General features: G+C 40.4%; 1 protein-coding gene across 1 annotated transcript in view; it reads right to left on the bottom strand.

Annotated features, from left to right (window-relative positions):
- Window positions 1-516: 516 nt before the first annotated feature.
- Window positions 517-14760, bottom strand: part of LOC142657031 (uncharacterized) — a 58346-nt gene continuing 44102 nt past the window's right edge. Inside the window, exon 9 of the mRNA XM_075832110.1 lies at window positions 517-2846. Coding sequence (XP_075688225.1) covers window positions 1030-2846 — 1817 coding nt within the window. The 3' untranslated portion in view covers window positions 517-1029. The remainder of the gene's footprint in view (window positions 2847-14760) is intronic.

Raw genomic sequence — 14760 nt, 5'->3', positions numbered from 1 at the left:
TTTAACCAAAGTCAAGAGCGGATTAAAAAGAAATAGGAAAAATAAATGAAGGACTTCTACTTCACTTTCCGGCTGGATCCACTTCTGTATTTGAGGTGACCGTTTTTCATGCGGCTTTCTTTTTAGCCAAACTGCATGTGTAATTCCAGTTCACAGATAAGGGTATGTTCACACGGCAGCGTCCGTAACGGCTGAAATTACGAGGTTGTTTTCAGGAGAAAACAGCACCGTAATTTCAGCCGTAACGGCATGTTGAGGCGCTTTTTGCTGCGTCCATTACGGACGTTAAATGGAGCTGGTTTTCCATGAAGTCCATGGAAAACGGCTCCATATACGTCTGAAGAAGTGACAGGCACTTCTTTGACGCGGGCGTCTTTTTTACGCTCCGCCTTTTGACAGCGGGGCGTAAAAAAAATGACCATTGTAATGAATGGGCAGATGTTTGCCGACGCTATTGAGCCACTATTTCGGACGTAATTCAGGGCAAAGACGCCCGAATTACGTCCGTAAAGTGTGTGTGAACATACACTAACAGTTTTGTTTCAGACATGTCTGCGGCTGTCCCATTTATCTGAATTGGGCTTTCAGAATCCATGTGCGTGCTGCAGAAACAACCCCACTCAGATGTATGGAACAATTTTAAGTTTCAGAAATTTCTGCTACAAATCTGCCACAAGTGCATCTACCCTGAAGGTAAAAACACATGGACAGGCAGCCTCAACCCTACTCACATAAGTGACAAATGGACACACGATATTGCCACTAAATACTGTAGTAAATGAACAAAGACTCTTATTGGCTGTTTAATGTCTGAATAATCTGATCTGTTTGAAATCTTTTTTTGCTCTTAGAAAATAAACCATATCCTAGTTTAGAATGTGGGAAAAGCTATATGTGAATTCTCTGAGGAGTTCCAAAATTGTATTTATTTTTAAAACATCTTCCGCATAAAATCAGATTATCTTCTGCCCTGTGTGGTTTCTCTGATGAACCCTAAGTTTGCCTTTACTTCCCATATTCTGAGCATGACTACGGCTTCTCTCCTGTGTGACTTCTCTCATGTCTAACAAGATTTGATTTATCTGTAAAACATTTTTCACATTCTGAACATGAATATGGCTTCACTCCTGTGTGACTTCTCTCATGTGTAATAAGATGTGATTTTTGTGAAAAACATTTCCCACATTCGGAACATAAATATGGCTTTTCTCCTGTGTGAATTCTCTTATGTGCAACGACACTTGATATTTGTGAAAAACATTTCCCACATTCTGAACATGAATATGGCTTCTCTCCTGTGTGACTTCTCTCATGTGTAACAAGACTTAATTTATCAATAAAACATTTCCCACATTCTGAACATGAATATGGCTTTTCTCCTGTGTGACTTCTCTCATGTGTAACAAGACTTAATTTATCAATAAAACATTTCCCACATTCTGAACATGAGTATTGCTTCTCTCCTGTGTGAATTCTCTCATGTGCAACAAGATTTGTTTTTTGTGAAAAACATTTTCTACATTCTGAACATGGAAATGGCTTCTCCCCTGTGTGGATTTTTTGATGATTCCTAAGTTTGACTTTAGAAATAAAATATTTCCCACATTCTGAACATGAATGTGGCTTCTCTCCTGTGTGAATTCTTACATGCGTAACAAGAAGTGATTTTTGTGTAAAACATTTCCCACATTCTGAACATGAATATGGCTTTTCTCCTGTGTGAATTCTTAAATGTGTAACAAGAAGTGATTTTTGTGTAAAACATTTCCCACATTCTGAACATGAAAATGGTTTCTCCCCTGTGTGGGTTCTCTGATGACTTCTAAGTTTGACTTTAGTAATAAAACATTTCCCACATTCTGAACATGAATATGGTTTCTCTCCTGTGTGAATTTTCTCATGTGCAACAAGATTTGATTTTTGTGAAAAACATTTTTCACACTCTAAACATGAAAAGGGCTTCTCCCCTGTGTGGAATCGCTGATGATTATTTAGTTTGTATTTAGTACTAAAACATTTCCCACATTCTGAACATGAATATGGGTTCTCTCCTGTGTGACTTCTCTCATGTGTAACAAGACTTAATTTATTTATAAAACATTTCCCACATTCTGAACATGAATATGGCTTCTCTCCTGTGTGAATTCTCTGATGATTTCTAAGTTTGGCTTTCGTAATAAAACAATTCCCACATTCTGAACATGAATATGGTTTCTCTCCTGTGTGAATTCTCAAATGTGTAACAAGATGTGATTTTTGTGTAAAACATTTCCCACATTCTGAACATGAATACAGCTTCTCTCCTGTGTGGATTCTCTGATGATTTCTAAGTTGGGCTTTAGAAATAAAACATTTCCCACATTCTGAACACGAATATAGCTTTTCTGCTGTGTGGATTCTCTGATGATTTCTAAGTTGGGCTTTAGAAACAAAACATTTCCCACATTCTGAACATGAATATGGCTTCCCTGCTGTGTGGATTCTCTGATGATTTCTAAGTTGGGCTATAGAAATAAAACATTTCTCACATTCTGAACAGGAGTACGGCTTCTCCCCTGTGAGAATTCTTCTGTGTGTTAAACGACCTGAGCTTTTTGTAAACTGTTGACCACATTGAGCCAATCTACCCACTTTCTGAGCTGTACTTGTGGTACCAATCTGTGAGTGGTCAGGAGAAGATTCTTCATGATTAGGGAAATTATATGACAGATCTGTACTGTGAAGTCCTGGATGTACATTAAGGGTAATAAGATCTTCTCCTGAAGACTTCTGCATGATATCGTAATCTTCTGCTGTAGAATTTATCGATAACATGAAGTTTCCATCAGAATTCTTACTGGAATTTTCTGTTAGGATTAAAAATGTATTTTATGTCAGAACACAAAAATGTGACAAACTTCTAGCATTTATATTAGGGTGAACACACACATGGTGTTTTGAGTCAAAGCCAGAAGTGGATCAAGCAGGAGGGAGACGTTTAAGCCATGCCTTTTAAATCCATTTCTAGCTTCAGCTCAAAAACTGGCCTTAAAAACTGTGTGTAACCCTTTAAAATATATCCATGACAAAGTCCAGGATTCTGGTATACACCCCGTCCTCCACTTTTATTACATAAAGTTTGACTTCATAAAACAATTATTTTTTTTAAAAGCAGAATTTTGTCCGGCAATTACGCCTGTCATCTGCCAACACGTTTGGCCCTTTAATATTAATTAGACATACAACATTTGAACTTAATATTGTTACAGACAATCTAATCTTGGCCACAGTCTATATTTAACAAGATAATGCGTCATGAGACGAAGCACACATCTCAGGCTGAATTCACGGATATGACATTGAGGTCTGAATATCCTAATCTGGAAATAAAAAACGAAAAAAAAAAAAGAAGCACTGCGCCATATAATGCAGATCACCAGGAGTGATTGAGCTGACCTCTTGAGGTTGTGCAACCATAAACACAACTCTATAATGGAGTAAGACAGGACCATAAAACCGCTGCAGCCTGGTTCAAAACTGCGAACTAGAAATAGAAACCGCTGGGATTAAATGTGAAAAAAAAAAAAACATTTATAAAAAATAGTGAACCATAAACGGCGCTGCAGGTGTAAGGGTGGAAGGAAATAAGAGATATTAAGATAGCAAAAGCTTTATTGCAAGAGGCTACGCGTTTCTACGCTGAACCAGTGTCATCATCAGGCCAAGTATACAGAACGTTAAGAAAAGGTCTCCTTATATGTAGGTGGTGTGATCACAAACCCCAGGGTTTTGAAAAAAAAACGCCAAATTAGGGGTCAGAGTCAACTCTGACGTCACACTCTGTAGTCAGAGAGGTGTAAACAAAGTAATAAAATAACATTGCAGTAGCTAATAACAGTATGCAGAAAATACAGTTGTTGAGAAACCGTGTATGAGCATTAAAAAATGAGTGAGCAGCACATACAATGATCGCTATAATAACATTAGGATTAATATTAGGAGTGAGAACGCGATCACAAACATTTGTCAGTGAAAGTTATGTTTCGGTGTGTTCCACTGCCGAAACATCAGTTTCACTGACAAATGTTTGTGATCAACTGTATTTCTGTGTGTGCAGTGAAAGAAGCTGGGCTGGAACAATGAGAAGTGTATGACACGGATTGGTCAGCGTCATACACTTCTCTTCACAACGCCCAGTTGGTCAAAATTAAAAACACGCCCAATTGTTTATTAAGAAACTAATTAGCATAAATCTAAAATTGCTCATAACTTGCTCAAAAAAATTAAATTTTTCAAAATAAAAAAAAACTGCTGTTATCTACATTACAGCGCCGATCAGATTATGTAGGAGATAGGGCATTTATAATCTGGTAACAGAGCCTCTTTAACCGGTTGAGGACTGCCCACTGTATATATACTGTCCGGTTTAAGCTTGCTGCCCAAGCGGTTGGGCAGCTGAGTGTCGGGTGCCCAGCCATCAGAGACTGCGAGAGACCCTGGAAAGAGGACAATAGTGTTTTTCCCCACTTCTGTCTTCTCTGTACGGACGTACACATTGCTCAATGACCTCTGTATCGAGATACCATTAGTAGAAGGCTGTTGTTGGGTTTAACTAGACCAAGCACCACCCTATCAGTGACAATAGTTACTATGACAGGGCTGATCTCCCCTGCTGTGCAGAGCCAGTTACAGAGAAAAAGTATAGTGTGAAAAATAACATAAAATGTATTTATAAAAATAAAATAAAGTTCCCCAAATATCTTTTCTGATGGAAAGGTCATAAAAATAAAAAAAAGTTAAAAAACACAAAAATAAAATTAATAAAAAATTACCCATAAAACCCCCCTAAAAAAAAAAAAACACGCCCCTCGCTAATCATTGTTGTAACGCTAGCCCTGATCACAATTTACCTCACAAGATTCAGAGATTCTCTAGTGACTGGTATAGTGACAACGGACTGTCGCTGGGCAAATGTGGTGCCTATTTAAAAAAAAAAGGCTTTAGGTCTTCTCGGGTAATCATAGACCAGTAAGCTTAACATCCATCGTGGGGAAAATGTTTGAGGGGCTATTGAAGGACTATATACGGGAGTATGTGACAAAAAATAGTATTATATGTGAGAGGCAGCACGGTTTTACTAAGGATAGAAGTTGTCAAACCAAACCGGATTTGTTTTTATGAAGAGGTGAGCAGAAGCCTAAACAAAGGGGCCACTGTGGATAGTGTTTTTGGACTTTGCACAGTATAGTTTGTAATTGGATTGAGAATTGGCTCAAGGACCGTATTCAGAGAGTTGTGGTCAATGATTCCTATGCTGAATGGTCACCGGTTATAAAGTGGTGTATCCCAGGGTTCAGTGCTGGGACCACTATTTTTCAACTTATTTATTAATGATATAGGGGAGGGGATGGGATTAATAGCACTGTTTCTATTTTTGAAGATGACAACAAGCTATGTAGTATTGTTCAGTGTAAAGAAGATGTTCATAAATTACAAGCTGATTCAGACACACAGTATTTGGGCATCCACTTGGCAGATGAGGTTTAATGTAGATAAATGTAAAGTTATGCATCTGGGTACCAATAATCTGCATGCTTCATGTCTTAAAGGGAGCTATACTGGGAGAGTCACTTGTTGAGAAGGATCTGGGTGAACTTGTAGATCATAGACTAAATAACAGCATGCAGGGTCAGTCAGCTACTTCTAAGGCCAGAAACATATTGTTGTGTATTAAAAGAGGCATTGACTCGCGGGACAGGCATATTGTCAAGGTCTGTGAGTATGTGGACCCACTAGGCTGCACCGCCGTAGCGGGGAGACAGCTGGCCAAGCAACAGAGCACCCAATCAATACAAAGTCCTGCACTAGGGTACTTGAATAGTCCAGACACCGGCCAAGGCTTTAGCATGGATGGAGGTGGGTGCAGCAGGTTGCGCCAGATGTGGCGGATGACGCTGGATATGGTAGAGGACACTGGACGAGGCAGAAGGCAGCAGGTGCAGTAGGAGACGACTCGAACATTAACAGACCAAGGAACAAGGACACAGCACAGGATACAGGAAGCAGGGCACGGGAAACAACGGGAACAGGATAACCCTAAGGGACCATTTCCAAGACTGACATGAGAATGCTAACAACACTCAGGCAATGAGAAAAGGGGCAGGGCCCTTCTTATAGTCCAGGGGAATCATGGGCTAATTGATGATGACGATTCCCATCTGCGCGCACTGGCCCTTTAAGGCCGGGCACGAGCGTGCGATCACACCCTACGGGACACTGCGGACTAGGGCGGAAGAGAGTGCTGGCGTCTCCTGGGAAGGTTCAATCTGCAAAGGCGACAAGCCTTCCTTACTGTGAATCTATGGAATAGTCCACCGCAGATGCTGGTCACTGCAGGGACAGTAGATAGTTTTTTAATTCCAGGAAAGTATCTAACCTTTTTTTTAAAGAGGCTCTGTCACCAGATTTTGCAACCCCTATCTGCTATTGCAGCAGATAGGCGCTGCAATGTAGATTACAGTAATATTTTTATTTTTAAAAAACGAGCATTTTTGGCCAAGTTATGACCATTTTTGTATTTATGCAAATGAGGCTTGCAAAAGTACAACTGGGCGTGTTGAAAAGTAAAAGTACAACTGGGCGTGTATTATGTGCGTACATCGGGGCGTGTTTACTACTTTTACTAGCTGGGCGTTCTGATGAGAAGTATCATCCACTTCTCTTCAGAACGCCCAGCTTCTGGCAGTGCAGATCTGACACGTCACTCACAGGTCCTGCATCGTGTCGGCCACATCGGCACCAGAGGCTACAGTTGATTCTGCAGCAGCATCAGCGTTTGCAGGTAAATCGATGTAGCTACTTACCTGCAAACGCTGATGCTGCTGCAGAATCATCTGTAGCCTCTGGTGCCGATGTGTCCTCGCTCGTCTGACACGATGCAGGACCTGGGGAAGTGACGTCACAGCGTGATCTCTCGAGAACACGGCTGTGTCTGCACTGCCAGAAGCTGGGCGTTCTGAAGAGAAGTGGATGATACTTATCAGAACGCCCAGCTAGTAAAAGTAGTAAACACGCCCCGATGTACGCACATAATACACGCCCAGTTGTACTTTTACTTTTCAACACGCCCAGTTGTACTTTTGCAAGCCTCATTTGCATAAATACAAAAATGGTCATAACTTGGCCAAAAATGCTCGTTTTTTTAAAAATAAAAACGTTACTGTAATCTACATTGCAGCGCCTATCTGCTGCAATAGCAGATAGGGGTTGCAAAATCTGGTGACAGAGCCTCTTTAAGCCATCAGGCTCCTGTGTCAATGTGTAGAATTTTTGTTTCATCCCTTCCTTTTTTCCCATCCCTTGGTTATACTTGATGGACACGTCTTTTTTCAACTGTACTAACTACACCGTGTTCCAAATTATTATGCACATTGGATTTAAGTGTCATAAACATTTAATGATTAGTTTTTCAATTAAACTCATGGATGGTATTGTGTCTTAGGGCTCTTTGGATCATTATAATCAATCTCAGACACCTGTGATAATTAGTTTGCCAGGTGTGCCCAATCAAAGGAAAACTACTGAAGGACGTTCCACATTATTAAGCAGGCCACAGGTTTCAAGCAATATGGGAAAGAAAAAGGATCTCTCTGCTGCCGAAAAGCGTGGAATAGTGCAATAACTTGGACAAGGTATGAAAACGTTGGATATTTCAAGAAAACGTAGACGTGATCATCGTACTGTGAAAAGATTTGTGGCTGATTCAGAGCATAGACGGGTTCGTTCAGATAAAGGCATAATGAGGAAGGTTTCTGCCAGACAAATTAATAGGATTAGGAGAGCAACTGCTAAAATGCCATTGCAAAGCAGCAAACAGGTATTTGAAGCCACTGGTGTCTCTGGAGTCCCGCGAACCGAAAGGTGTAGGATCCTCCAGAGGTTTGCAAGTGTGCATAAAGCTATTATTCGGCCACCCCTAAACAATGCTCACAAGCAAACGGTTGCAGTGGGCTCAGAAATACATGAAGACTAATTTTCAAACCGTGTTGTTTACGGATGAGTGCCGTGCAACCCTGGATGGTCCAGATGGATGGAGTAGTGGATGGTTGGTGAATGGCCACCATGTCCCAACAAGGCAGCGACGTCAGCAAGGAGGTGGCGGAGTCATGTTTTGGGCTGGAATCATGGGGAGAGAGCTGGTAGGCCCCTTTAGGGTCCCCGACGGTGTAAAAATGACCTCTGCAAAGTACGTAGAGTTTATGACTGACCACTTTCTTCCGTGGTACAAAAAGAACCGTGCCTTCCGTAGCAAAATTATCTTCATAAATGACAATGCACCATCTCATGCTGCAAAGAATACCTCTGTGTCATTGGCTGCTTTGGGCATAAAAAGGAGAGAAACTCATGGTGTGGCCCCCATGTTCCCCTGACCTCAACCCTATTGAGAACCTTTGGAGCATCCTCAAGCAAAATATCTATGAGGGTGGGAGGCAGTTCACATCAAAACAGAAGATCTGGGAGGTTATTCGGACATCCTGAGAAGATATTCAGGCAGAAACTGCCCAAATACTCACAAATTCAATGGATGCAAGAATTGTGAAGGTGATATCAGAGAAGGGGTCCTATGTTAACATGTAACTTGGCCTGCTAAGTTTTTTTTGATCGAAAGAGCTTTTGATTTCTGTAAATATGACCTCCTGATGCTGCAAATTCAACAAATTACCATTTTAGTTCTCTTTACAACCTTTAAAATGTTTTGATCTCTGTTGTGCATAATAATTTGAACTTTGCAATTGTTTTACTTATCCAAGCGTACTTTATATTAGTGGAAAAATGTGGTCGATGAATTCAGTGTTTATTTGTAAAAAAAAAAAAAAACAACAAAATTGAGAATTTGCAATAAAATTTTTTTTTCTAAATTTAAATGCATCTGCTTGTAAGACCGATAGCAATACCACACAAAGTAGCTACCAGTTAACATTTCCCATGTGTCTATTTTATGTTGGTATCGTTTTTTTAACGTTCTTTTATTTCCCTAGGACGTTTCAAGGCTTAGAACTTTGGCAGCAGTTTTTTTTTTAATTTTCAAGAAAATTTCCAAAACCTATTTTTTTAGGCACCATTTCAGTTCTGAAGTGGCTTTCAGGGCCCTATATATCAGAAACACCCCAAAAGTCACACCATTTTAAAAACTGCACCTCTCAAAGTATTCAAAACAGCATGTTTCACAACAATTAAAGCAAATGGAGGTGAAATTTACAAATTTCAAATCTTTTTTTTTTTAAGAAAATCCATTTTTTTTCTGTAACACAGAAGGTTTTACCATTTGGGAAACTACACCCCTAAAGGAATCTATTTAGGGGTATATTGAGCATTTAGACCCCACAGGTCTTTTGAAGAATTTATTGGAGTTAGGCCGGATTCACACAACGCATCACGGACGTGAGAAACGGATGTTTTTTACATCCGAGGTGCATCTGTTCTCTGCGCTGCAGGAGGAGTCATCACGCATCCCCCATAGACTAGAGTCTATGGAGGGATGAATGCAGCGTGAAAAAATAGGATCTGTCCTATTTTCTCACGAACCCTTCACACAGTCTTTTGAAACAACGGCCGTGTGAACGGTCCCATTGAATTACACAGGTCCGTGTGACGGCCGTTGTTTTAACGGCCATCACACGGACGTATAACACGTTCATGTGAATAAGGCCTTAGGCCGTGAAAATGAAAATCGACACTTTTCTCCACTAAATTGTAGAATTTTTTCCATTTTTACAAGGGATAAAGGAGCAAAAGAATCCCAACATTTGTAAAGCAATCTCTCCCAAGTATGGTAATACCCCATATGTGGTCATAAACCACTGTTTGAACACATACGGCAGGGCTCAGAAAGGCAGGATCTGGCATTCAGATTTTACTGGATTGCTTCTTAGGCATCATGTCACATTTGAGGAGCCTCTGGGGTACCAGTATAGTAGAAACCCCTCAGTCGTGACTCAATTTCGGAAAGCTACACCCTCAGGGCATTCATCTAGGGTTGTAGTGAACATTTTGACCCCACAGGTGTTTCAAAGATTTTATTAGAATTCGGCAGTGAAAAATGAAATTAAAAAAAGTTTTTTTCCAAAAGGATGTAGATTTATTTCCAAAATGTTCCTTTTCACTAGGTGTAATAGGAGAAAAAAAAACCACAACATTTTCCATTCAATATCTCATAAGTACGGCAATACCCTATATGTGGTCGTAAACTGCTGTTTGGGCACATGGCAGGGATCAGAAAGGAAGGAGCGCCATTTGGAGCTAAGATTTTGCTGGATTGCAGTTTGAGCGCCATGCCACATTTATAAAGCCCCATAGGTACCAGAGTCCAGTGGAAACCCCCACGAGGAGTGACCCCATTTTGGAAACTACACCCCTCAAGGCATTTATAATTTGCCTGAACATATGACAGGGCTCAGAAGTTAAAGAGTACCATGCCCATTTGAGTCCTATTTTGGTGATTTTTCACAGCATTGGCCCACAATTGCAGGGCTCCAAGGTGAATTAGTATAAACAAACCCCCCATAAGTGACGCCATATTAGAAACTACACCCCTCAATGCAATTTTTAAGGGGTGTAGCGAGCAGGTTTTTTTTTACTCGTTTTATTAAAAAGTTAAATCAACAGGGTCACGAATACAAAAGACATCAGTATAATTAGCAAAAATACTCAGAGACCATAAGGAGTAATATTTAGGTTATACATAATAAAGTGAACTATATAACAAGAATTTGCTATACATACAGGTTTCTAAAAGGTATTAACCCCTTTAGGACACAGATGATTTTTTCAAATCTGACATGCGTCACTTTATGTGGTAATAACTCTGGAATGCTTTTACCTATCCAAGCGATTCTGAGATTGTCTTCTCGTGACATATTGTACTTTGTTAGTGAAAAAATTTGGTCGATAAATTCAATATTTATTTGTGAAAAACGTAAAATTTTAGCAAAAATTTGCATTTTTCTAAATTTAAATGTATTTTCTTGTAAAACAGATAGTAATACCACACAAAATAGTTACTAGTTAACATTGCCCATATGTCTACTTTATGTTTGCATCATTTTTTTTCACGTACTTTTATTTTTCTAGGACGTTACGAGACTTAGAACTTTAGCAGCAATTTCTCATATTTTCAATAAAATTTCAATAGGCCGTTTTTTCACGGACCAGTTCTGAAGTGGCTTTGAGGGCATTATATATTAAAAAGTCCCCATAAATCACCCCATTTTGAAAACTGCACCCCTCAAGGTATTCAAAACCACATTCAGAAAGTATTTTAACCCTTTAGGCGTTTCACAGGAATTAAGGCAATGTAGAGGTGAAATGTACAAATTTTTTTTTTTGCCGAAATTCATTTGTAATAAAAAAAAAATCTGTAACACAGAAGGTTTTACCAGGGAAACGCAACTCAATATTTATTGCCCAGATTCTGCAGATTTTAGAAATATCCAACATGCGGCCCTAGTGTCCTAATCGACTGAAACACAGGCCGCAGAAGCAAAGGAGCACCTAGTGGATTTTGGGGCCTCCTTTTTTTAGGAATATATTTTAGGCACCATGTCAGGTTTGTAGAGGTCTTGTGGTACCTAAACAGTCGAAACCCCCAAAAAGTGACCCCATTTTGGAAACTACACCCCTCAAGGCATTTTTCTAGGAGTATAGTTAGCATTTTTTTGTAGAATTTAGTGGAATTAGTCAGTGAAGATGAAAATCACCTATTTTTCTGTGGAAACATAGAATTCTTTCATTTTTACAAGGAATAAAGGAGAAAAAGCCACCCAACATTTGTAAAGCAATTTCTCCCGATTACGGCAATACTCCATATGTGTTGGTAAACTGATGTTTGGACCCACAGCAGGGCTCAGGAGGGAAGGAGCGCCTTTTGGATTTTGGAGCGCAGATTTTGCTGGATTGGTTTTCAGTGCCATGTCGGGTTTGCAACGCCCCGGAGGGACCAAAACAGTGGAAAACCCCCAAAAGTGACCCTATTTTGGAATCTACACCCCTCAAGGAATTTTTCTAGGGGTATAGTGAGCATTTTGGCCCCTCAGGATCTTTTTTAGTGCTAAGGTGACCAAAAAACAGCGATTTTGGCGCTTTAAATTCTTTATTTATTACAGCGTTCACCGTGCGCAATAAATTACGTGTTAATTTATTCTGCCGGTCGGTACGATTACGCCGATACCATATGTGTATAGTTTTTTTTAAGTTTTGCAGCGTTTGCACAATAAAATTACGTTTCTATAAAATTATTTTCTGAGACACGCTATTCTGAGCCGTAACTTTTTTATTTTTTCGTCAAAAAAGCTGTTGGAGGTCTTGTTTTTTGCGGGACGGGTTGTAGTTTTTATTGGTACCATTTTGGGGTAAATGCGACTTTTTGATCACTTTTTATTCTATATCTTGGGAGGGGTGGTGACCAAAAAATAGCGATGCTGACAGTTTTCCGTTTATTTTGTTTGCGGCGTTCACCGTGCGGAAAAATTAGCATTATAGTTTCATAGTTTGGGTCGTTACGAACACGGTGATACCAAATATGTGTACTTTTTTTTTTTTTAAAGTTTTCATTTTTTCCCTATAATAAATGACTTATTATAGGAAAACAAAACCTTTTATTTTTTACACTTTTATAAAACATTATTAACTTTTTACACTTTATATTTTTGTTTATTAACTTTTTTTTTTACACTTTATCTTTTTGACCTGCAGCTCTGATCGCTGCTAGAATATATTACACTACCTAGTTAGCGTAACGATTTCCAACTGTCAGTGTGACGTCACAGTCACTCTGACAGTTGGTCTACGAGGATCAGCAGAGGCTGATCCTCATAGGCTTCCATACATGGCAGACCCGGAGGCCGTTGCCTGGCCTCCGGATGCCATTACAAGCATCAGCAGCCCCCACAATTGGATGGGGGCTGCTGATGTGGTACAAACCCTGTACATGCGGAGATCGCAATCGAGCCCCGCATGTAACGGGTTAATTGCCGAAATCAGCGGCGATGAGCCGCTGATCGGCATCACTGGAGTGTCAGCTGTCGGGGACAGCTGATCTCCAAGTTCCCGATGCACACCTTGACGCCGACAGTGTGCATCGGGAACGACACAGTGACTTCCTGTCACTCTGACAGGAAGCCTATCAGGACCAGCCGAAGGTTGGTCCTGATGGGCTTCCGTCCATGGCAGACCCGAAAGCCATTGTTTGGCTTCCGTTTTATCCATTTATTTCTATTGAGGCACTTCATTTATTACTGCCCCCTATATTTCACTTATAGTATTACACTTGCACACACACTATTCATTTATTATTTCTTACTACACATCCCATGCACCACACACCACTCCCCTCAAGACTAGTGGGAGTGGCTATTATTATTTAAAGCACCTGCTCGCCCTTTCATCAGCATTTCTGGCCTGGCTGTGTCCATTTGCAAGTATGGCCTTTTTCGGTGTTTCTGTATATGTCCCTGTGTTTTTATCGGTTCTGTTTGTGCATCAGGAACGTTCTGTTCCAGTTTAGGATTTAGGGACTCGCAAGTCTGGGGATCCTTGTCGTGGATTGCGAGCTTGCGTCCTTTTGGCCAAAATGATTACCAATACCCCAGGTATTTTTCATTATTATGTATATTCGCTTCTCTTGGACACAGCCGGGTCTTTGATGCTGGGAGAGCATGGTGTGTTGTTGTTTGGCATAGCAAGCAGGGTAGCCCGCTCTATGAATTATCAAGGCGTCACAAATAGGCTTCTACCTGGCTATACACGTTGTGCCTCATGACGTACACACTATCCCTCCATGTTTCACTCACTTGCACCCCATTATCCATTTATTTCTATTGAGGCACTTCATTTATTACTGCCCCCTATATTTCACTTATAGTATTACACTTGCACACACACTATTCATTTATTATTTCTTACTACACATCCCATGCACCACACACCACTCCCCTCAAGACTAGTGGGAGTGGCTATTATTATTTAAAGCACCTGCTCGCCCTTTCATCAGCATTTCTGGCCTGGCTGTGTCCATTTGCAAGTATGGCCTTTTTCGGTGTTTCTGTATATGTCCCTGTGTTTTTATCGGTTCTGTTTGTGCATCAGGAACGTTCTGTTCCAGTTTAGGATTTAGGGACTCGCAAGTCTGGGGATCCTTGTCGTGGATTGCGAGCTTGCGTCCTTTTGGCCAAAATGATTACCAATACCCCAGGTATTTTTCATTATTATGTATATTCGCTTCTCTTGGACACAGCCGGGTCTTTGATGCTGGGAGAGCATGGTGTGTTGTTGTTTGGCATAGCAAGCAGGGTAGCCCGCTCTATGAATTATCAAGGCGTCACAAATAGGCTTCTACCTGGCTATACACGTTGTGCCTCATGACGTACACACTATCCCTCCATGTTTCACTCACTTGCACCCCATTATCCATTTATTTCTATTGAGGCACTTCATTTATTACTGCCCCCTATATTTCACTTATAGTATTACACTTGCACACACACTATTCATTTATTATTTCTTACTACACATCCCATGCACCACACACCACTCCCCTCAAGACTAGTGGGAGTGGCTATTATTATTTAAAGCACCTGCTCGCCCTTTCATCAGCATTTCTGGCCTGGCTGTGTCCATTTGCAAGTATGGCCTTTTTCGGTGTTTCTGTATATGTCCCTGTGTTTTTATCGGTTCTGTTTGTGCATCAGGAACGTTCTGTTCCAGTTTAGGATTTAGGGACTCGCA

The sequence above is a fragment of the Rhinoderma darwinii genome, chromosome 1 (assembly GCF_050947455.1).
Source record: "Rhinoderma darwinii isolate aRhiDar2 chromosome 1, aRhiDar2.hap1, whole genome shotgun sequence".
Lineage (NCBI taxonomy): Eukaryota > Metazoa > Chordata > Amphibia > Anura > Rhinodermatidae > Rhinoderma > Rhinoderma darwinii.
The sequence above is the reverse complement of the archived record's forward strand: the minus strand, read 5'-3'. Positions and strand labels throughout refer to the sequence as shown.